The sequence below is a fragment of the Trachemys scripta genome, chromosome 11, assembly GCF_013100865.1.
Source record: "Trachemys scripta elegans isolate TJP31775 chromosome 11, CAS_Tse_1.0, whole genome shotgun sequence".
Taxonomy (NCBI): Eukaryota; Metazoa; Chordata; order Testudines; family Emydidae; genus Trachemys; species Trachemys scripta.
Window position 1 is genome coordinate 72,213,895 of NC_048308.1, and position 24,176 is coordinate 72,238,070.

The 24,176-nt window shown below is 42.7% G+C and overlaps 1 protein-coding gene across 6 annotated transcripts in view; it reads right to left on the bottom strand.

Annotated features, from left to right (window-relative positions):
• Positions 1-24,176, bottom strand: part of TRAF3IP1 (TRAF3 interacting protein 1) — a 115,579-nt gene that overhangs the window by 25,524 nt on the left and 65,879 nt on the right. For all 6 annotated transcript variants that reach the window (XM_034785351.1, XM_034785350.1, XM_034785346.1 and 3 more), the window contains 3 exons: positions 14,861-14,981; positions 14,649-14,685; positions 9,718-9,791 (listed from right to left, as the gene is read on the bottom strand). In XM_034785351.1, the coding sequence (XP_034641242.1) occupies positions 9,718-9,791; positions 14,649-14,685; positions 14,861-14,981 (232 nt within the window). The remainder of the gene's footprint in view (positions 1-9,717; positions 9,792-14,648; positions 14,686-14,860; positions 14,982-24,176) is intronic.

A 24,176-nucleotide genomic window follows, 5' to 3' on the forward strand; every position in this document is an offset into this window, starting at 1 on the left:
GACTGCTCAGAGCTCCGGTATGAAACTGCAGAAAAACCTGAGAGTCTCTGGATAAAGTTGAGAAGTGTGAGCAACAAGGGTGATGTCGTGGTTGGAGTCTGCTATAGACCACCAGACCAGAGGGATGAGGTGCATGAGGCTTTCTTCTAGCAACTAGCAGAAGTTGCTAGATCGCAGGCCCTGGTTCTCATGGGAGACTTTAATCACCCTGATATCTGCTGGGAGAGCAATACAGCAGTGCACAGACAATCCAGGAAGTTTTTGGAAAGTGTAGGGGACAATTTCCTGGTGCAAGTGCTGGAGGAACCAACTAGGGGCAGAGCTTTTCTTGACCTGCTGCTCACAAACAGGGAAGAATTAGTAGGGGAAGCAAAAGTGGATGGGAACCTGGGAGGCAGTGACCATGAGATGGTCGAGTTCGGGATCCTGACACAAGGAAGAAAGGAGAGCAGCAGAATACGGACCCTGGACTTCAGAAAAGCAGACTTTGACTCCCTCAGGGAACAGATGGGCAAGATCCCCTGGGAGAATAACATGAAGGGCAAAGGGGTCCAGGAGAGCTGGCTGTATTTTAAATAATCCTTATTGCAGTTGCAAGAACAAACCATCCCAATGTGTAGAAAGAATAGTAAATATGGCAGGCGACCAGCTTGGCTAAACAGTGAAATCCTTGCTGATCTTAAACGCAAAAAAGAAGCTTACAAGAAGTGGAAGATTGGACAAATGACCAGGGAGGAGTATAAAACTATTGCTCAGGCATGCAGGAGTGAAATCAGGAAGGCCAAATCACGCGTGGAGTTGCAGCTAGCAAGAGATGTTAAGAGTAACAAGAAGGGTTTCTCCAGGTATGTTAGCAACAAGAAGAAAGTCAAGGAAAGTGTGGGCCCCTTACTGAATGAGGGAGGCAACCTAGTGACTGAGGATGTGGAAAAAGCTAATGTACTCAATGATTTTTTTGCCTCTTTCTTCACGAACAAGGTCAGCTCCCAGACTGCTGCACTGGGCAGCACAATATGGGGAAAAGGTGACCAGCCCTATGTGGAGAAAGAAGTGGTTCGGGACTATTTAGAAAAACTGGACGTGCATAAGTCCATGGGGCCGGATGCGCTGCATCCAAGGGTGCTAAAGGAGTTGGCAGATGAGATTGCAGAGCCATTAGCCATTATTTTTGAAAACTCATGGTGATCAGGGGAGGTCCCTGATGACTGGAAAAAGGCTAATGTAGTGCCCATCTTTAAAAAAGGGAAGGAGGAGGATCCGGGGAACTACAGGCCAGTCAGCCTCACCTCAGTCCCTGGAAAAATCATGGAACAGGTCCTCAAGGAATCAATTATGAAACATTTAGAGGAGAGGAAAGTGATCAGGAACAGTCAGCATGGATTCACCAAGGGGAAGTCGTGCCTGACTAACCTAATTGCCTTCTATGATGAGATAACTGGCTCTATGGATGAGGGGAAAGCAGTGGATGTGTTATTCCTTGACTTTAGCAAAGCTTTTGATACAGTCTCCCACAGTATTCTTGCCGCCAAGTTAAAGAAGTATGGGCTGGATGAATGGACTTGTAAGGTGGATAGAAAGCTGGCTAGATCGTCGGGCTCAACGGGTAGTGATCAATGGCTCCATGTCTAGTTGGCAGCCGGTTTCAAGCGGAGTGCCCCAAGGGTCGGTCCTGGGGCCAGTTTTGTTTAATATCTTTATTAATGATCTGGAGGATGGTGTGGACTGCACTCTCAGCGAGTTTGCAGATGACACTAAACTAGGAGGCGTGGTAGATACACTAGAGGGTAGGGATCGGATACAGAGGGACCTAGACAAATTAGAGGATTGGGCCAAAAAAAACCTGATGAGGTTCAACAAGGATAAGTGCAGAGTCCTGCACTTAGGACGGAAGAATCCCATGCACTGCTACAGACTAGGGACCGAATGGCTAGGTAGCAGTTCTGCAGAAAAGGACCTAGGGGTCACAGTGGACGAAAAGCTGGATATGAGTCAACAGTGTGCTCTTGTTGCCAAGAAGGCTAATGGCATTTTGGGCTGTATAAGTAGGGGCATTGCCAGCAGATCGAGGGACGTGATCGTTCCCCTTTATTCGACATTGGTGAGGCCTCATCTGGAATACTGTGTCCAGATTTGGGCCCCACACTACAAGAAGGATGTGGAAAAATTGGAAAGAGTCCAGCGGAGGGCAACAAAAATGATTAGGGGTCTGGAGCACATGACTTATGAGGAGAGGCTGAGGGAACTGGGATTGTTTAGTCTCCAGAAGAGAAGAATGAAGGGGGATTTGATAGCAGCCTTCAACTACCTGAAGGGGGGTTCCAAAGAGGATGGAGCTCGGCTGTTCTCAGTGGTGGCAGATGACAGAAAAAGGAGCAATGGTCTCAAGTTGCAATGGGGGAGGTCCAGGTTGGATATTAGGAAACACTATTTCACTAGGAGGGTGGTGAAGCACTGGAATGCGTTACCTAGGGAGGTGGTGGAGTCTCCTTCCTTGGAGGTTTTTAAGGCCCGGCTTGACAAAGCCCTGGCTGGGATGATTTAGCTGGGAATTGGTCCTGCTTTGAGCAGGGGGTTGGACTAGATGACCTCTTGAGGTCCCTTCCAACCCTGATATTCTATGATTCTATGAACCCAGCCCAGCTTCTGGAGATCATCTCACTCAACATCAATGAATGTCCTGTAGAAGCATCAAATCTAAATACTTAGCAAGGGTTTGTTTCAGCAAAGTCCTCGGAGGTTCTGAAACCCAAACACATCCACAAACAAATCTAATGATTAATTTTTATACATACAGGAAGTTAAGTGGAAAATATTAAATCAGCACTGATTTGTAGATGGGGTAGCAGTTCTATACATACATTGGTTCTTTCTGAATGACATCTCTAAGATCCAGCATTTGCTTTCTGTCCATTCTGCTAAAGCTCTGGTTTATGTCTTCATTATCTTCAACCTTTCCTACTACAATCTCGTCTTTCTTTGCCTTCGCAGATGCTTCACCCCCACTGCCCCCGCATTTATATCCATTCAACATGATACTGAAAAAATCACCTTCCTGGCTTGTCATTTACTGCGTGACCCCTCTCTTACATCCCTTCACTGGCAATTTCCATGCCTCACCCATTGCAACAAACACAACTAACTTGTCTTCATATTTAAGGCCCTTCATGGCTTAGCTCTCCCTACCCATCATCTCTCAGACTGTTAAGCTATTGAATCCCCATCTCTCTGTCAATGGTACCAGCCTTCATCAGCCATTAGTCTAAGGATATGTCTACACTGCAATGAAAGCCCAGGGTCAGTAAACCACGAGTTAGCAGACCGGAATTGTTAATCTAGGGCTTGAGAGTCTACACTCATTTGTAACCCCAAATTAGGAACTGTTAAATCCAGGGTCCCAGCCTAGGGATCCAGTGTCTACACTACATTATGTAGGCCCAAGGCAACCATCCATATGCCAGAATTACTAGTGCACTCCCACACATGTCCGCTCTAGCCCTTTGTTGGTGGTACAATGTAGGAAAAATTGACTTCCCCTCTAAACTTGACTGTCCAGTGAACAAAGAAAGTCAGCCTGTGGGATACTTTTGGTGGACTCCTAGTGCCCAAGTCTGGTGTGACTGCATAAACACCGCAAACCAATAGGGCTTGAACCCTGTGTTCCAGCTTGATTCAGGCTTGGACCCTGCATCCCCATGGGGTCCTGGGACTGTGCCCTGAGTTAGTGCAATTTGTGTGTGGATGGAAGGGGGTAGGCTTGAGCCTGAGTTCAAATCCTGGGCTTACATTTCAGTGTAGACATACTCTAATTTTCCTTCAGACAACTTCATGCTTTCTTTCAGGTCATGCATGGGAAGGGCTCCCCACATAACTCCACCAAGACACTTCATTATCCTCTTTCAAATTCCTCCTTGAAACTTGCTTCCGGCATGACACCTACAAAACACTAATTAGGCAGCAGATGTGCTGTGACCCCTGTTAATTACAATAATCATAACTGTCTCACTGTGACCTTGTGCTCCCGATCTGTTTGCTGTATCTACCTGTTGGCTCAGCTTACATTTACACAGTAAGCTCTTCAGTGCAGGGATCATCTCTTTTTTTGGTTGCGAGGTGTACACATGCAGTGTCTTGCACAATGCGCCCCCGATTCCTAACTGGGGACTCCAGGCACTACTGCAACTCAAATAATAAATAATATTCACAAAATCCTGTTCTCATGTTCACTACATGCAACCAAGGTATTCCTGAGAGCTGCAGTCACAGTGACCTGAACCTAGGACTAGGATAAAAGACAAGCTGGATTTGAGCATTCCATTAGCCTATGCTAATTTTCTCTCAGTGATGTTAAATGAAAGGTTAATCAGCCATATCCAGGCTCTACTGTAGAAGCCCTGAAATAGTATGGTTGTCTACATGCAGAAATGTATTCATTATGCTAATATGAAAAGTTTCTCACTGTATTTTATTGCAGCTTTAAATAATCACTACATCATGACAAAGCACTGATAATACAATTGACCTTCGGTATGGCCCTAGGGTAGCTGCATTCTAATAGTTAAATCCCACTGTAAGCATTTCCTTGTGTCACAAAATAGTAGGATACAGAGAAGCTCGGGCTCCCAAAGAACAGACTGTGTCACAACACTTGATCTGAGGATGGTTTAAACAAACACAGCTAATTTAACGGTCATAAATTACTAATGAGGTAACATCTTTTATTGAACCAACTTCTGTTGGTGAGAAAGACAAGCTTTTGAGCTACACAGAACGCTTCTTCAGCTATAAAATTGTTACCTCACCATGTCTCTCTAATATCCTGCGACTGACATGACTACACCACTGCATGTATAAATTACTAATTGCTTTTATGGGGGATCCACCATATCATAGTTCAGAGTCTATGCTATTCTGAGGAACTTTAACAAAAATAATATCAACAAGCATCATGATTGGTTTGGTCTTAAAGTGATAAGATTTTTTTGTTTTTACACCATTTGTGATAAAAGGTAACTTTATCCAGGTTATGGAACTATTTAATACATTTGTTTCTAGCAAAAATCTTGCGGAATTGCTTCTTTTTCAGAGCCAGTGAACTTTTTTGGTAGTACAAAGATGGGAGTTTTTAGTAAGTGATCCCACGTAGCAAAAATTCTATTTCATAACCTGTCTACTTTTGCCATGCATCAAATAAATGAAGTGGAATACAAAACATAACATCTGTTTCTTTCTCTGACTGTTTAACATAGGAGTCAGGTTCTAACCAAATATATTTGAGAAGTCTTTTCAGGAATTTGTTAGGCTGAATGAAGCTAATCAAGATAGCAAACCTTGTGTATTTCCAAGGTGACCTCTTTGTTTGACCTGAAAAATTTGTATATTATTTTAAGTACTTTCACTACATAGCTATTGCATTTGTAGATTTAACCTTTTTCTAACACCAGTGTTTCAAGAAAGCATAGGTATGTTTGTGAGAGTGGGCATGGAAAGTATTTCATATGAAGCCACGAATAAATAAATGCTACATTACAATCAACAGTTAAAAGTTATGGTGTCTAATATCCTCTAGTCAAAACATAACACTGCTGAATCCTAAGCATTAATTTACCATCTTTACCCACTTTATAGATTGGATTTTTAAAATAAAACAATATCTAATAATAAATTAATGCACATAAACAGCACTCAAAATACGAACAGACAATTTTTCTGATCTTTGCTAAGTAACAGCTTTAGGCTTTAAAGTCTAAAGAACTGAATATGGAAGGAAGAAACGTTCTTCTGTCAGCAGGAGTAGTTTTAGCAACATCAGGGAAGATATGTACTCTTACTACAGTGCCTGAGTGAAGATATTTTTAATACTATTTCTTTTTGCACCACACGTTCAGTTTCTTAATTCCTCAAATTAAGGCAAATGCTTTCCTGAAATCCAATACCCTCTCAACTATACTGCTACCAAGCACTTTTAATCTCCTCCTCAAACAGTTCTTCTCTATTGTCAGAAAAATAACAGCTTCTCTCTGGATCATAACGATGTCTCTGATGTGATCTGAAAAGCAGTAGCGATAAAGACCCAGTACACTAGCAGGCAGGTATTTAGAGGTCATATGATATAAAGATATATAGTATGACTAAATGATCACTGAGGAAGGATACAACTGCCATGTGCGTTTGAAAAATGTGAATGGGTAGAAGGGAGCAGATTTGTTTGCTACGGTTTAAAGAGATTTAATCAGGAGAAATTAAATGAAATTATTCAAAAGGAGATTTAGGCTGATTACCAAACAAAAGTCTCTTGACAGTGAAATCTATTAGGTGTTATACAGCTTCTCACAGGAAATGGATAAAGTCCCACTGCTTACCTTCACAGGACAAAATACTCTACAGAACAATCCCGCCCAGGCAGAAGAATGAACTAAATGACCTGATAGTTTTCCTCAAATCTAGTTTATCAGATTTGATGATTGAACAGCACCATCTAGTTACAGATCTAGGAATGGTAACATGTACAGAAAAAAAATCCAATACAAGTTCAGTGTACACTGCTGGTAACTAATTACGCAGTATTGCAGAGCAGAATGTCACTCACTCGTCCCTTCCATTCTCTAAGCATTTGTATACAGACAGAGCTCATTCCTGGCAATGGATATTAAATTAGCAGCCTTATTAGTTCAAGACGACCTATATACTTTGTATATAGGAACTTTTACTAAAATTTGTTGTTAACAATAGACTTTACTGTAAGAACAAGAGAGGGATAGTATTTATGTACATTTAGTATTGGGCTAGATCAGGGGTAGTCAATTATTTTTTGTCAAGGTCCAAATTTCTTGGTCAAGGCGTAGTCAAGGTCCAGACTCTAGAGAAACATTTTTCACACCACAAGTGCCCCTGTTCAACAAACTCATGCAAGCTGTGCATTAGTAATATACCCCATTGCTTATATTTTTAAATGCATTACATGAAAAATAAAATCAAACCGCTGTATACATGAAACATAGTGGTCAAGCCTCTGGATGTTGTACAATAAAACAGTAAGCATTGGTTCACTCTTCCTGAAATGAACGGTTTTGGTATCAAGTGTACTTTTTTTTTTTGGTGCCATGTTTAAACACAAAGCCATTAAACGTCGAAAGCACTGGAGGCAGGACTACAGCTTTCAACAGTGTAAATGAGCCTATGAGCATTAAGTAATTTTTTAAAAAGGAAAATACAATTTTTTATAAGTGGAAATGATGATAGCTCAAATTAAGCAAATAAGGAATTAAGGAGAACCAGTCACTCATCAATTCACAGTACAATGTATTGGAGATTGCATTATGAGAGAATGAGAGGCTAAAAATTATTTAAAAAATAATAATGATAAGAAGTAAATAAAAAGATTTTGCAGTCTGTTCAAACTTGTCTTTTGGTCTAGATTTGGCCTGCGGTCCACCTTTTTACTATCCTGGTCTAGATAATACTTAGTCCTGCCTTGAGTGCAGGGGACTGGACTAGAAGACCTCTTGAGGTCCCTTCCGGTCCTACACTTCTATGCGCTTTGCAATGCGTTTTAACGTAGAATAAAAGAGGAGTTTGACCACAGCAAAGTCTGCTAATAATGGGTTGCCATTTGGAAAAATTGAATGGGTTTTCTTGTTTGAGAAGGCATTCATTGCACTGTCTGACCTCACTTTTCCTCTGCCGCATTGTGGGACTCTCCTGCGGCCAAGGAAGGCTGGCTGGACACAGTCCCACGCATCAGTCATAAAGATGCTCCTTCCCTCTGAGGAACTGCACTCCTCCTTGGCAGTCCCAACATGGGGAGGAAAGAAAGTAAATCCTGATTCCTCTGCCCTAGATCCATGAAGGGATTTAGGCACCTAAACTGCATGCCTCCCCCCATTCATTGTATAGGGAGAACATGGCCTAATGCAGGCGTTGTGGATTTCAGTGATTTTTAGGTAACAGCAAGTTAGGCATTGCAACCCCTATGTCTATTTGTAGATCCAGGCCTTTCTGACAACATAATCTACTGCCTCCAGACAGCAAGGCAAACTGTGTTTATTTTTTAAGCACAGATATACCAATCTCAGGTCTTAACTATGGACAACCCGAAGATTACACTTCGAAGGGTTCAGGTTAACACTACCACTTTTGGCACAGAAACTAGAGACCACTATTGAGCCATAATAGCTCTCCATAAGGTCAGTTCTTCGGGTGTGTCTGTTTTTCAGTCATCTGGAGATATTTATACTCTCTAATGAATTTTGTTCCTGATCCACCAAGATGCCAGCAGCCAGCCTTATTGCATCAAATTAAAAAAGAGATATGTGACTAGAATGGGACTATAGTGTTCAAAAGCTTCCCAAGATACTTGCCCACAACAATGAATCAACCACAAAGTCATCAGACAGCCTTCATGACTCAAGGTATCTTTGAGACTAATATTAAAACTATAGCCATACACTTTGCCACTAAGTGTGAAATTATTAACTCTGATATGACAAAAGAAACCCAATGGCCAAGGTCCTCAAAACTGACTAGTGATTTTGGGTGCCCAACCTGAGATACCTTAATAAGGGCAAGATTTTCAGAAGGTGGGTGCTCAGCAAATTTCAAGTTGGGCACCCAATATTTGAGGCACACAAAATCCCAGGTCACTACTGAAGTTCTTGCCCAATGAAAATAGTTATGAATAAAGATTAAGGATAAACTGAAGTAAAAATAGGTTTGTGGACTTTCCAGGTGAGAATTGGGAGTTACAAGTGCCTACTTGTAAGCACATGAAAGTCTACCTGTCTAGGTTCTTATACTGGCACCTGCCAACATATATTTTAGTGACTCCCAAGGTCTTTCTCTAGCTCATCAAGTTGGCCCAGTAATTTACTAGCCTTCTCAATGGCTGGTTGATCAGGAAAATCAATCTAAAACGTTATCGTGCAGTCCGATGGGCATTTGCAACAAGACCTTGCCAAGGCTCAAACAGTAAAGGATTTTCAGTATAAAGACTAAAGACACACACTACATTAATTACACTTCAGTACTGGCAGCAATCAATATAGCTTTGGAGACATGAAGCAATATCAGAAAACCAACATCTGATTATACTTTATAAGGTTAATAGTATCCTAAGATCCTATTTTGGTTAGCAGCCCATGAAACTGTTGCTGGGCAACAGGATGCTGCTCTACAAATGCCCAAAGGACAACTAAGACTGGAATCAAAACATTACAGCTATGCAAACACACAGAGCACGCCTCATATAGTTCCCAACTGAAGCAGTATTACAAGTACAGCAGCTTGAAATAAATAAAACTCATTGACTTCTCTTGCTGCAAAGGTGCTTTCTTGATTAATTCAATTATAGAGCTCTGACCAGAGTATGATTTGATAAGCAGCAAAATGAGAGATGTCACTATCTTCTGAGACTCACTTATTTTCCTCATTCCCTGTCCTGTCTTTTTTGCATTTTCCAGCTAACAATGAAAATAAAGGACATGAAAAAGGAGTACGGTAACAAATACAAAAACAGAATGAAAAAAGGGAGAAAGGCAAAGACTAATATGGAAAGCTTGGCATAATTTGAGAAACACAAAGATGAATTTAAGAAATCAAGGATAATAACTAGATAAGTAAGGAAAAGAAAACTGGGAAGAAAAAAACAATGCACAGACGAAAGAGAGGTCACTACTGAAACATTTGTGAATGACAAGTCTTTGTAGCCCATTATCACATTACCTTCTCTGTAGACTTTGACTGTTGCGATGTCTCATAATCTCTCTTTGTTTCCAAGATTCTTTTTACAAGACCACCTGTTGAAGATCAATGTTCTTTTAGTGCTGGTTACTGACACTAAAACACTGTTGTAAATAATCTGAAAACTAATCTAAAACCTGGTCACTTAATTCTGTTCAATGAAAACTGATTTTAGACCAGCTTTAACTGTATTCTAGTACATTACTCTATCCCATCTCTATACGATGTCATGATTGTGTAGTGACAAGTACATTACACAGCACAACCAGAGAGGAGATGGGGGAGAGGAAAGAAATCAAGTCAGGTCATAGAATCATAATAGAGGCCTACTGGGCTTCGTTCATCTTCCTGAGGCACATACCAAGGTGAGTCTTTTGCTCCTCTGCGTTGAACTGCCAAAGAGGGAACATCTAAACTCTTAAATTGAACCCATTCTCCTAGTGGTCAAAGCAAGGATAAAGGCTTTATGGGAGGAGCCACATCCAAATCTGCGTGGCTGGAGGGTAATGGATAGGAGAAGGATAAATGGGAACAGCCCAAAGGACACCATCCCCAAACGAATTACTTTTATCAAACAAACTACCTCATGTTATAACAGTGTATTTCCAAGACTACTATTCTAGCCTTTGAACTGTTGACCTAAAGGCAACCTGAACCAGCCAAAGTAGGTGATAGTTAAAGTAAACCTTCCTTTTGCAAAAATATCAAAGAGAAAAGGTGGTTTTAATTTTAATTTTTTCAAATTTATTTAAATCAACACAAAACTACGTGAAAGTATAGCTCACTAAAGGTGTAGAGCCACACTCTTGAGTTATATGTTATCATAACAATCTCTTACATTTATATGGCACTTTTCATTCAGAAAAATCCGCCAAATGCTGTACAGACTACATACATGGATCATCTAATCTCTATGCCCTTCCTTTACAAAGTGCAAAATTTACATATGGACATTTAGGAAAACACCTTTCTCAAATAAGCCAGGTCCAGTAAAATTACAATGGAGTCTAGGTTTTGAGAAACTAAATGAATGAGATTTGGGATAAAGAATAAGCGTAATGATGTTTAGAACCAACTTGCTTGTACAGATTTATTTGTACACTTTTTCAAAGTTTACTCTAAATCGGTCAGTCATGCAGAGGTATACACCCTGCTGACTAAAGTAACATGCCACAAGAACGTTTAAATTATTTAGTGACAAAACGTGTCTCCTGAACTCAGCCTAAAGAGACAACCATCTGAATTGGATACTGAATTGGATACTTTATTCATACTGACAGAATTATAGATTATATTTCCATGGTGCACTGCCCAACAGGCTTTTTATAACTATAAAGATCAGAATTTGCAGGATTCTGTTTTTTTCTGCAACTTTTAATGTTATCGTTAGTACCTAAAGCAACACAAGATATTACCTGCATTCCTATACAGGTGTGTATCGTAGAAGAGGAAACTGCACTCAGGTATTGTTAGGTAAGAGACATTTAATTTATTCTCTTTTAAAATAGAGTTATACATCTAGAGATGTAGTCTGTTAAGACTCAGCAATCAAACAGCTGAAAGGGTTTTTTCCCCTTCAAAAGCACTTTATTTCATTTTTAGCACAACAGTGCAGTAATATTGGAGGTTTTCTGCACTGTTTTCTATACTTTCATTCAGGTACAGTGTCCTTCCGAAATTCTCATTTAAATGACACTATGTAATGACAACTCATTTTTCCTGTTAACTGAAGTGGTCACACACAGACCATGCTGGGCTACTGAATATGAAGTCTGAAACTAACTCCCTGCAGATTGCTGGGCTAGCCCAGAATCAGTTCTCAAATGATTTTTCTCATCTTTTCTCACACTTCTAACATAACATTCTTATGGCTGTGAGAAACAACAACACTACTTGATACCTAGATAGTATGTTATGTTTTCAAAGCGCTATGCAAACATTAGCTAGCTTTAGCCCTGATTCAGCTAAGCACTTAAGCATGTGAAATCAATGAGACCTAAGCATGTGCATACATTTAAGTATGGATAACATTTTCAAAAGCGTTTAAGTGACTTAGACGCCTAAGTACCAGCAGGAATTAGGCCTGGTCTATAGCAGAAAATTAGGTTGGCATAACTATGTCACTCGGGTGTGAAAAATCCACCCCCCTGAGCGGTTTAGTTAAGCCGATCTAAAGGCATATCTACACTACCAACTATTTTAGATTGACTTACAGCTACCGCAGCAATTACTGCAGTGGTTCATGTCCACACTGTCCTCCTTCTGTTGGTGGTGTGCTTCCTCACCAGGAACACTTAAGGGGGCCTGAGAGCCCAGGATCTCAGCTCTGCATAGCTCCCTGCTGGGAGCCCATCTGCCCCAACCCCCCGCCCCCCCAAGCTCTTGGCTCCCCGCTCCCCACTTGGAACTCCTCGCCTAGAGCCTGGGTGGCTGCCAGGTTCCCAGCAGGGAGCTGAGAGCCCAGTGTGTCGGGGGAGGCGAGCTGGGAACCTTGGTGTCGCGGGGCTCCTGGCAGAGAGTAGGGAGTCAGCGCAGCAGCTGGACTGGGGGACAGGAGCCTGGGGGACAGCCAGGCTCTAGCTGGAGCCACCCACCCACCCTTGGGTAATAGCTCAAGCTGTGAGCAGTTTTCTTGTCAGTTTCACAGCTCCACCATGGAGCCATGGAATTGACAAGAATGACAGCCAACAGCCAATGTAAGTAACTCACAGTGTCCACGCGGATGCTGCATCGCCCTAACTACATCGACATAAGCCCTACACCTCTTGTGGAGGTGGAGTTATTATGTAGGTGTAGCAGGGCACTTAGATCAGCGGGAACAAGGCTGTAGTATGGACACTGAAATAAATAGGTCGACATAAGCTGCCTTATGTTGACCTAATTCCGTAGTGTAGACCAGGCCTAAGTCCCCATGTATACATTGCTAGGTCAACCTAGCTACCGCCTCTGAGGGAGGTGGATTACCTCTGCTGTGCAGTCCCTCCTGTCGGAGTAGGTAGTCTCTACACTGAAGAATTACAACAGTGCAGCTATGCTACTGTAGCGTTTTAAGTGTGGACAAGCCCTTAGGCACTTAAGTATGGGAGGTAAAATTTTCAAAAGCTTAAGTGCTTTGCTGAACTGGAGCTTTTGTAAACTAGGCAATCCTCATTCCAATCCCAAAGCCTGTCTATATAGAGATATTTGTACGGGGGTAGCTACACTGATGCAAAACTCCAATGTAGATGCACGGTCTCAATGTAAAATGGGAATTTACCCCTTGGTGGCTTACCGCAATCACAAAACCACAGTCCCTGATAGGCAGAGACAGAAGTTAAGTGACTCACTCAAGGCCACAAAATGGATCAGTGGTAGAGCTCAGATTAGAACTCATATCTAGATCATTGTTTTTCAGTAGACACTTCTCAGAAGTTAAATTTCTATTCAGCATTATTATAATTTAAAAGGACAACAGGCTTAGTTCCTGATAACATGTGCTGCTTATTATATCAGTGTGACCTGACAGTTCCGACCACACTCAAAAGAAAGTCTACATAGGCTGTATAATAATACCAAACTTAGCTCCTTCTTGGGCTTTGCTTTACTGGTAACTCAGTCGCAACTGCAAAACAAAACTAATTAAGCCTAGCTGCCTGGTGAATTGATTTAAATCACCAATTTTAATCAGGATTTAAATAATCAAAATAGGAAACCATGATTTAAATCTTCGATTTTAATACTGTTTTGCATTTGTACTTTTTAGTTATCTTCCTAAAGAGAAAGGTTGATTCTCATTGGTTGGTAACCATTAAAACATGTTGATTTGCAACTAAATATAGCCATTCTCCTAACTTTGGTGCTTATTTTGCTAACCAGGAGCATATACTATATTATACACATTTATTTAAGCAATTATATAGTTTAACTTATATGTATTTAGATTCTTAAGTTTTATATTTTATGTTAGAAAATGGTGAATGTGAATGATGCATTTCTTATTTGCTAGATGATGAATAATTTTTTTTTTTTTTTTTTTTTTACTTGCAATGCATGTCAATCTCTATTTGGATGGAAATTCAAATTCAATTAAAATGTACAAAAACGGCATTTTATTTATTAAATGAAATTACTTTAAACGTGCTGATATGTAAGAAAAAATGTTTATCAAAGATGTTTTGCATTTAAAACTAATTTAATAAACAAAGGGAAGTATTATCTGTAATTAATGAAGAGAACAAATTGTTTCTGGTCACCATGTCCTTCAAGATTTTAGAACTAGTAGATCTTATCCTCGCATCCGTAGTTTTTATTCATAGATTAGGGAAGGAAAACAAACTTCCCTGCTTTTTCAACTCAACCAGTTTCTCAACTATGAATGAATTAGTCATTGAATTGAACCAGCTGAATAAACTGAAATGAAGAAAATATTCTTTCTGCACCTGAGGCTATTGCTGTAAAAGGCTGGTTGAGCACGTCAACAAACTTTGGTTCAAGATGCTTAGTCAGTGATTTCTGCCAGTTCTTTAAAACTTGGCAGCAAACACATACTGATACCAAAGTTCAGTTTCACTTTGATCTGATAATATGCTGGTTCTCCATGGACTTTACCAGCTGTACCTACCATAATAAGTTAGCAGAATTTACTCAGCAGGGTTCTAAACTCTTGCTAACAGGATGCATTAACAGATCTGTATCCCTACCTGGATTGTAGATCCTGCTACCCTGTTACAATAAGAACAGATTGCTTTTGCTATATAGCTTGTTTCTGTATTTTTGTTTTTTAAAGTTATTGCATAAATTAGAAGTTCATACCCTCAAGATGCAAGATCAAAACATGATCAAGAAATGTTATTCCCATTATCTATTTAAGATTCTTTTACATCCTGTGTAGAGTATGAATCACAGAAGAACAGAGAAGAGCCAGAGAAACTTACCATGCTTCTCATCACCATCCAGCTCCACTATTGGCTCCTACATAAGAAAACGTAAAAGCTTTTAGTTATAAGGAAGCTTATATCGCTGTGATCTAAAGCATGCATGCATCCCAGCTAAGAAACTGCTCAAATAAAAAAAAATTGGACAGCATTAAGGGAACTCTGAACACACATTTGAGCAAAAATGCTGGGGTTTTGTTATATTAACAGACCGTTTCCATTTCTGGCATTTCAGGTAGCTGTGGTGCTGCCTCCACTACAAACTGATCATCTTCATCATCAGAATTCTTTTTGTCTATGATCACATTTGAGACGGCTTTACCGCTGCCATTCCTGAAAGAAAGACAATGGAAATTTAAACCATACAGAAATGTTGATCAAATGTTGTCCATAACTGAAGAGAGCACACACCTCTCTCTCTCTAATACAGCAGAACCTCAGAGTTACAAACCCCTTGGGAATGGAGGTTGTTCACAACTCTGAAATGTTCGTGACTCTGAACAAAACGTTAGGGTTGTTGAAAAACACTGATTTTAACCATCTGAATTTAAATGAAGCAAGCACAGGAACGGTTTCCTTGGCTAGTCAATTTTTTTTCTTTTTTTTTGTAAACTTTCCCTTTTTTTTTTTTTTTTAAGTAGTTTACAATTAGCACAGTACTGTACTGTATTGGCTTTTTTCCGTCTCTGCTGCTGCCTGATTGCGTACTTCCGGTTCCAAATGAGGTGGGTGGTTGACTGGTCAGTTTGTAACTCTAGTGTTTGTAATTCTGAGGGTCTACTGTTCTACTTCCTAATCTAATTTATGCCATTTTCAATTGTAGCCCAACTTTAATTTGCAGTCTATAAGTATCTCCACAGGGAACAAATATTTAATACCAGGCTCTTCAATCTAGTAGAGAAAGATCCAATAGCTGGAAGCTGAAGCTAGATAAATATAGACTGGCAGTATTAAGGTGAAAATTGTTACTGGTGAGAGTAATTAACCACTGGAACAATTGACCAAGAGTTGTGGTGGAATCTCCATCGCTGGCAATTTTTAAATCAGGACTGGATGTTTTTCTAAAAGATATGCTCTAAGAATGTTTTGGGAAGTTCCATGGCCTGTTTTATGCAGTGTTGCGGTAGCCGTTTTGGTCCAAGGATATCAGAGAGACAAGGTGGGTGAAGTAATATATTTTATTGGACCAACTTCTGTTGGTGAGAGAGAGACATGCTTTCCAATTTACAGAGAGCTCTTCCTCAGGTTTGGGAAACTTACTCAGAGCCTTGGAATAGATGAATCTATGAAGACAGAGGTACTGGCCAGGCATTCAGGTTCTTCGTCGAGTGGTTAAAGACATTTGTTTCAGGTGTGCGCATGCACAGCTCACCGAAGTTAGAGAATTTTGCCTAGCAGTAACTGTAGGGGCGGCACTTATGCCCTTTTTGTCAGTGCCCCTCCCATGATTATGTAAGGGCAGCAACACCCTCCCCTTAGTTCCTTCCTACCGCCAGCAGCTAGCACTTGGTGTGACCTTACCTCACTCTTGCCTTCACTGTTTTTGGTGATCTTTTTTGCATATACAGTAAAACCTGCCTTAGCAACCATCTGTCACAAGCGACTACTTGCAGAGACCACGGAATGTTTTTCCCCCCTATAATTTAACTGTGAAGAAAATGTGAAGAGCGACGACCTATCATCTCCAACCAGCGACCACATTTTCTTACTCCTATCTATAAAAACAAACCTGTAGAAGAAACCAATCTTCCTTACTTCCAGCAGCTGCTGCTCTCCGGTGTGCAAACCTTTGTAGAGAGACCACCTTTTACAAGAGACACTTTTTCTAACTCTCACGAGTAGTCACTCTTAGCAGGTTTTACTGTAGTTAGTAGTAGTACTTTTAGTTTGTAGTAGTTAGATAGGTAGTTTTTCCCAGTGGGATGCTCTCCCGTAGTTTAAACATTGTCCTTTTTGTGGGGTAGCCATCCCCAACAGCAACACTCACACTTATGTGCCTCAGAGAAGGGGACATGAAGGAAAGGCGCTTCACCTGTAACTCCTTTAAGAGAGAACTCAGGTGGCTAGAGACTTCAGATTAAAGCAGCAGCTTCTTGAGCGGGCCATGAGGCTTGCCTCAGTAACAGGAACAATCAAGGAGTGTCTGGCTCCTAAAAAAGCACCTGACTTCTTGACTGAGCACAGATTCCTTGCCCAGAAAGAAGAGGGAATGCTCTCCTTCATCAGGTCCCCCAAGAAAAAGAACCCAGAAAATGAACTGGGGGCATTCCAGACTACAAGGAGATTCATCTTCTCTGTGTAGGGAAAGTACAACTAGTACCATGAGTCTGCGGGTATGTGGGCTAGAGCTCGGCTGTCGACCCTCTCAACAGTTCCACTGCAGGACCAGGGGTACTCCATACTGTCGACTCTGGTACTGCCTTGGGGACATCTGAGGAATCCAGTACCAAGGAACATTGTCTGTTTCCACACCAACTGTATACCAGGCAACAGATTTGCTGTGCCTGCCTGTCCTGACTTGCTGCTTATTCAGGAACAATTGACTGCAGTAGTGTTATCTGTGGTGTCCTCAGTTCCATCTGAACCGGGGCAGAATTATTGTTATTTATAGCAATGTCCTCCACCCTGCAGTTTACCTATAGTCTAGAGGTGCAGCCGTCTTCCTCATTGGCACTGAGGGGATCACCAATGGGGACAGAATCTTTTATACAGACATTGATTATAATGTAGTCTGCATCTGGCAGGACTGAGACCAGCTTCAATGCCTGCTCCAGGGCCAAATATGAGTGTGAGGCTGGTACAAGTGGTCAGAAGCCATTGACTATTCCTCCTGTACTAATGACAATGTCAGGTTGGAACACAGATGATGCAGGGCATTTGGTGGCCCCATCAGGAGCAGCTCCCCTGCTACCATCAGATTATCTGGAAGGGTCCTCAAAGTGGAGTTTGGAGGCATCTCACCCTGCTTCCTCCTATCGCTTTCGATCTTGAAGGTCATCAAGACAATGGGAATCATGGTCAGTACCGGGATTGGCACCATTACCACCACAGAGACAAGTGCCCCTGGCTTAGTTCCTACTGGCCTCCAATGCCATAGCCTTATCTGCAATGGCCTCCATGGAATCTCTTGGAAATCCCCCAGTTGGCTAAGTCCCAGCCATCTGCTCATTCTAGAGCATGATCACCTGTACTGTTGGTAGCGTCCCTCCAGGAACCACCAGTTCTGCAGCCACTGGCTGAGGCAGTTCCAGCTACACTGGAGCTTCCTGAATCTGACTGTTGGATGCTATCCCACAAGGAATTCTGTTTGTCCCACCTCCACCTTACTCCTTATCACCAGACGATGTAATGGTACCAGAGTCCTTATCTTCAGTACTGGAGGATTTCGGGTCATTATAATATCTGCTCAGAAGCATAGCATTGGCCTTAAGTCTTCATGCCAAGTTTGTTCAGAAAAACACCCATAAACTGCTGGATATCCTCCAGCCATGGCTCCTGCGAGAGAAGCACTCTCTATAAACAAAGTGATATTACAGCCTGCTAAATTGCATGAAATATCCTGGCTTTGTTAACGCTCACAACAAAACTCACTAATAGATATTATGTGCCTATGCAGGGTTTTGAATGTTTTTTCCCTCATCCAGCTCCAAATTCCCGTGTTGTGATGGCAGCAAATGAGTGAGACAGACAGGGGAGATACATATCTATGCCTAAAGAAAGACAACAGAAAAGGTTAGATTTGATGAGGAGGGAGATCTATTGGACTTCATTCTTGCAAACTGCATATTGCCAACCAGCAAGCTCTGTGGCCAAGGTATGGTTTTTGTGAACTGGGACACTATGTCCAAAGTTGAGGATAAATTACCAGAATCCTCCAGACAAAGTTCAAAGCCTTTGTTACAGAAGGCCCGTTAGTGGCCAAGACATCCTTACAGTTAGTTTCTGGATCTAATTTTAGCCAAACCACCCATCCTCTCCTGTCTGAATGGACAATCTATTTGACTTAAGTTTTGAGAGCATGGCTCCAGTTGTGATCATCATATCCCAGTCTCATTTATTCAGGAACAGGTTCTACAGGAGATGGGATTGGGTTATGCCATTAAGATGCTATCCTCCTACTCTGTACCTTTTCAGGGAGCCCTCTCACGAGTCATTGCTTTCGTGGCAGGTACAAACCCTGTGTGCTCTGGGGGGGCTATAGAGCAGGTTCCTCATCATCTTTGCAGAAAAGGATTTTAGTCCCTGTATTTCTTGACCTCCAAGTCCAAAGGAGGAATGAGACCGATCTTTGATATCTTTGGTCACAACAAATTCATCTAGTACATTTTTCCCATGCCAGTGGTTCCAGACAATTCAGCATCTTCATTGGGATCACCAATCGCATTCTTCACATATGATCCGGGTAAGCCTGAGGTTACTGGACCATACAGCAGCCTACAAGTACATGGTGCAACATGCAAGACTGCACCTTAGATTAACTTCAGCTACCACTGAAGAGGACTATCACCCCAGTTGCTAGCCACTGGACACTACTGTCTGAGTGCCGCCGGAGATATGCGACTCATTACAATGGTAGACAGAATACAACATGTGTCAGGAAATCCCTTTTGCCCACCCTCCACTAACCAGAAAAAACAGTTACTCACCTTTGTAACTGTTGTTCTTCGAGATGCGTTGCTCATATCCATTCCAATTAGGTGTGCGCACGCCGCGTGCAGGATCGTCGGAAAATTTTCTACCCTAGCAACACCCGGTGGGTCGGCTGTGGAGCCCCCTGGAGTGGCGCCTTCATGGCACTGGATATATACCCCAGCTGACCCAGCGCCCCCTCAGTTCCTTCTTGCCGGCTACTCCGACAGTGGGGAAGGGGGGCGGTTTGGAATGGATATGAGCAACACATCTCGAAGAACAACAGTTACAAAGGTGAGTAACCGTTTTTTCTTCTTCGAGTGCTTGCTCATATCAATTCCAATTAGGTGACTACCAAGCCTTACCTAGGCGGTGGGGTCGGAGTGAGACATCGCTGAGTGCAGAACCGCTGATCCAAATGCAGCATCGTCTCTGGACTGCTGTACAAGCGCATAGTGAGCGGTGAAGGTGTGGACCGATGACCAAACCGCCGCTCTACAAATGTCCTGGATCGGGACGTGAGCCAGGAAGGCAGTTGAGGAGGCTTGGGCCCTCGTGGAGTGGGCGGTGAGGTGCGGTGTCGGGGCACCGGCCAGATCGTAGTAAGCACAAACGCAGGACATGATCCAAGAGCAGAGACGTTGCAAGGAGACTGGTAAGCCTTTCATCTGGTCGGCCACTGCAACGAAGAGTTGCGTCGTCTTCCTAAATGGCTTCGTATGCTCAATATAGAAAGCAAGGGGCCTGCGTACGTCCAAGGAGTGCATACGCTGGTCTTGACGCGTGGCGTGCGGCTCAGGATGGAAGACTGGGAGAAATATATCCTGGTTCACATGAAAAGCTGATACCACCGTGGGAAGAAAGTCAGGGTGGGGGCGAAGCTGCACCTTGTCTTTATGGAAGACTGTATATGGAAGCTCAGACGTGAGTGCCCTGATTTCAGAAACATGCCTTGCTGAAGTGATGGCTACAAGGAAGGCTGTCTTCCAAGATAGGTAAAGGAGTGAGCAGGTAGCCAATGGCTCGAACAGGGGCCCCATGAGCTTGGAGAGAACCAAGTTAAGATCCCACGCCGGAACCGGTTGACGTTGCTGTGGGTATAGACAATCTAAGCCCTTGAGGAAGCTGATGACCATCGGGTTAGAGAAGACCGAGGAAGCGTGTTCTCCTGGGTGGAACACCGATATAGCAGCTAGGTGAACCCTGACCAAAGATATCGCCAAGCCCTGCTGTTTTAGGGATAGGAGATATTCAAGTATAAGCGGAATTGATGCCTGCAAGGGGGACGTGGCCTGCTGCTCACACCAACAGGAGAAACGCTTCCACTTGGCCAAGTAAGTGATCCATTTAGAAGGTTTCCCACTTCCCAGCAGAATCTGTTGCACGGGATGTGAGCATCGTAGCTCTGTCCGATCCAGCCATGGAGCATTCATGCTGTAAGGTGGAGCGATCGTAGGTCGGGGTGACAGAGTCGGCCGTGGTCCTGAGAGATCAAGTACTGGCACAACGGAAGCGTGATTGGAGTCTGTACCGATAGCTCCAGAAGCATGGTGTACCAGTGCTATCTTGGCCAACCTGGAGCGACTAGAATCATACGTGCCTTGTCTCTGCATAGCTTGAGCAGTACCCTGTGGACCAGTGCAAATGGAGGGAAAGCGTAGAACAGCTGGTCTTTCCACGATAGCAAGAAAGCGTCCGACAGGAAGCCCGGAGATTGCCCTTGGAGGGAGCAGAACACGTGGCACTTCCTGTTGGCGCATGAGGCGAACAGGTCGACCTGGGGAAATCCCCACCTCTGGAAGATGGAATGGATGATATCCGGGCGAATCGACCACTGGTGCATCTGGAAGGATCTGCTGAGACGGTCCGCTAGAGCGTTCTGGACTCCAGCGAGGAACGATGCCATGAGATGTATCGAGTGGGCAATGCAGAAGGAACTGAGGGGGCGCTGGGTCGGCTGGGGTATATATCCAGCGCCATGAAGGCGCCACTCCAGGGGGCTCCACAGCCGACCCACCGGGTGTTGCTAGGGTAGAAAATTCTCCGACGATCGTGCACACAGCGCGCGCGCACCTAATTGGAATCGATATGAGCAAGCACTCGAAGAAGAACAGTATTTGCCAATGCCTCCACAATAGGTTGGGGAACACATCTAGGAATCAAGTATCAGAGGGGTAGCCGTGTTTGTTGCTTTTTACAGATCCAGACTAAGAGTCCTGTGGCACCTTATACACTAACAGATGTATTGGAGCATAAGCTGAGTATTCACCCACGAAAGCTTATGCTCCAATACATCTGTTAGTGTATAAGGTGCCACAGAACTCTCTGTTGCTTTTTACATCTAGGAGTGTTACAAGTTCATGGTTTGTGGTAAGAACAGGAACCTTCCTGTTATATCAACATGCTGGAACTTCAAGCAACATACAATGCCTGTTGGGCTTTTCGGAACCACTTCCTGGGGGCAGCGATTCATATTCTCACAGACAATACCACTGCAATGATGAGCAAGCAGGTGGGAGCCAGCTCCATCCAGCTTTATCAAGAGGCAATAAAGTTCTGACAGTGCTGCATCAAGGACGGTATTATACCCACAGCAGCTTACTTGCCATGCTCTCAGAACCAGCTAGCCAAGTAGCTCAACAGGGCTTTCTCAGACAACCACGAGTTGTCCCTAAAGAACAGTGTGCTGAGGTCCATTCAACTGACCTATTTGTGACAAAAGGACAACAGGAAATGTCAGTTCTGTTTCCAAGCAGGACTTGGCCTGGAATCTCTTACCAAAATGTTACAAGTGAATTGTAGAAGGGACCCGATGTATGCCTTTCCTCCTATCCCTCAGATTTATCCTCAAGCTCAAACTGGAACATACCAAACTGATTCTGATCACACCAACATGGCCAAAGCAATGTTGGTTTTCTGACCACTCTATCCCTCGAACTCACAAGTCTCTACCCTCTTCTTCGCAACCTGCTGACTGATCATAGATAGGTAGACTGCTGACTGCCAGATGAACAACTCACTGCATGGATGCTGCAGGGCTAAATGAGAAGGGGCAATTCCTGGAAGCAGTTAGGGAAATTCTGCTTAGTAGTAGAAAACCAGTTACAAGGTCCACCTATTTGTCTAAATTGAAACAATTTTTGATTTGGGCAACATCCAAGCAAATTCAGCCCACATCAGCTTGGATTCAGGATATTTTTGGATTATTTGCTGCATTTGACATCTTCGAGTCTAGCTTTTAGCTCCCTGAATGCTCATTTGGCTGTGATCTCAGTTTTTCACCCTCCCATCCAAGGAAAGTCGGTATTCTCAAACCCCATGATAGTGCGGTTTTTTTTTTAAGGGCACTATTCTCCTTTTTCTACCAGTGAAGGAAATCGTGCCATTGTGGGACCTTAACAGGGGGCTGGCGATGCTAAAGGGCCTGCAGTTCGAGCCGATAGCAAGATGTTTACTGGCTCTCTTCTCACATCCACAAGATGAGTGAACAAGATACAAGCTTTAATGGCAGATCCTTGTACACTCAATTCTTCAAGAACAAAGTGGCTTTAAGACCACATCTAAAATTTTGTCCAAAGTGGTATCTCCATTTCACTTTAAACAGGTTATTTACTTACCTATATTTTTTTCCAAACGACATTCAAGTGCGGATGAACAACATCTATATCCCTTAAATGTCAGGCGGTGCTTAGCATTCTATTTAGAAGGGAGGGATAGCTCAGTGTTTTGAGCATTGGCCTGCTAAACCCAGGGTTGTGAGCTCAATCCTTGAGGGGGCCACTTAGGGATCTGGGGCAAAAATCTGTCTGGGGATTGGTCTTGTTTTGAGCAGGGGGTTGGACTAGATGACCTCCTGAGGTCCCTTCCAACCCTGATATTCTATGAAATCTATGAAAGGACTAAACAGTTTTATACATCATCTCAACTACTGAGCAGATGAAAGGACAACTGGTCTCCATTCAGACCATTTCCAAGTGGATAACTGCTCGTATTACCTAAACTCATGAAGTTGCTCATATGACATCCCTTCAGTCATTATGGGCTCATTCAATGAGAGATCAAGTGACATCAATTGGATTCCTTAGCGATATTTCAATACTGGATATCTGCAGGCCAGTGACATGGTCTTCTGTGCATACTTTTGCTAAACATCATGCTATCATTACGGCGTCGAGATCGGATGAAAACCTTGGGACAACAGTTCTGCAGTCACTGTTTAAATAGACTCTGAACCCTCACCCGCTGCTCAAACTGCTTGAGAGTCACCTGAATGGAATACATGTCTGCAACCACTTGAAGAAGAAAAGACTGTTACTTACCGGTATCGTAACTTTTGTTCTTTGAGATGAGAGTGCATACATATATTCCACAGCCCACCATCTGATCCCTCAGCACTGGAGTCTCCAGCCTGTGGTTTCAGTGCAAAGAAACGGAAGGGGGGTCGGGACGGCACTGCCATATAGCCATGGGAGGGATGTGAAGGAAAAAGCATGAATGCCACTTCTACAGGTAGTGCTAGGCGCACACACACCTGAGTGGAATACATGTCTGCACTCACATCTTAAAGAACAACAGTTATCATACATATCTTTTATTTGGCCACAGAAATAATTTTTTTTCTTTTAACCACCAACTTGCTTTTCTGGATTAGAGGAAGTTAGCATTTATCAGATGCTTATCATTTTGGTAATTAGGAAGAGTTTCAAAAGGCACCTTCAGCATTCTGGGGCCATGGTCTATTCACTGCATACATGACAGGTCTTTTCTAGGCTTATTTTAGATTAGCATTATAAGATTTATTGTTCCAGAGTTTGCAACAGCTTTTCTATCTGCTTTTCAAAGCTTCTGATACCACAGATCAGTTTCACTTTGTACTGGTTCTGCAGAAACAATAAGACC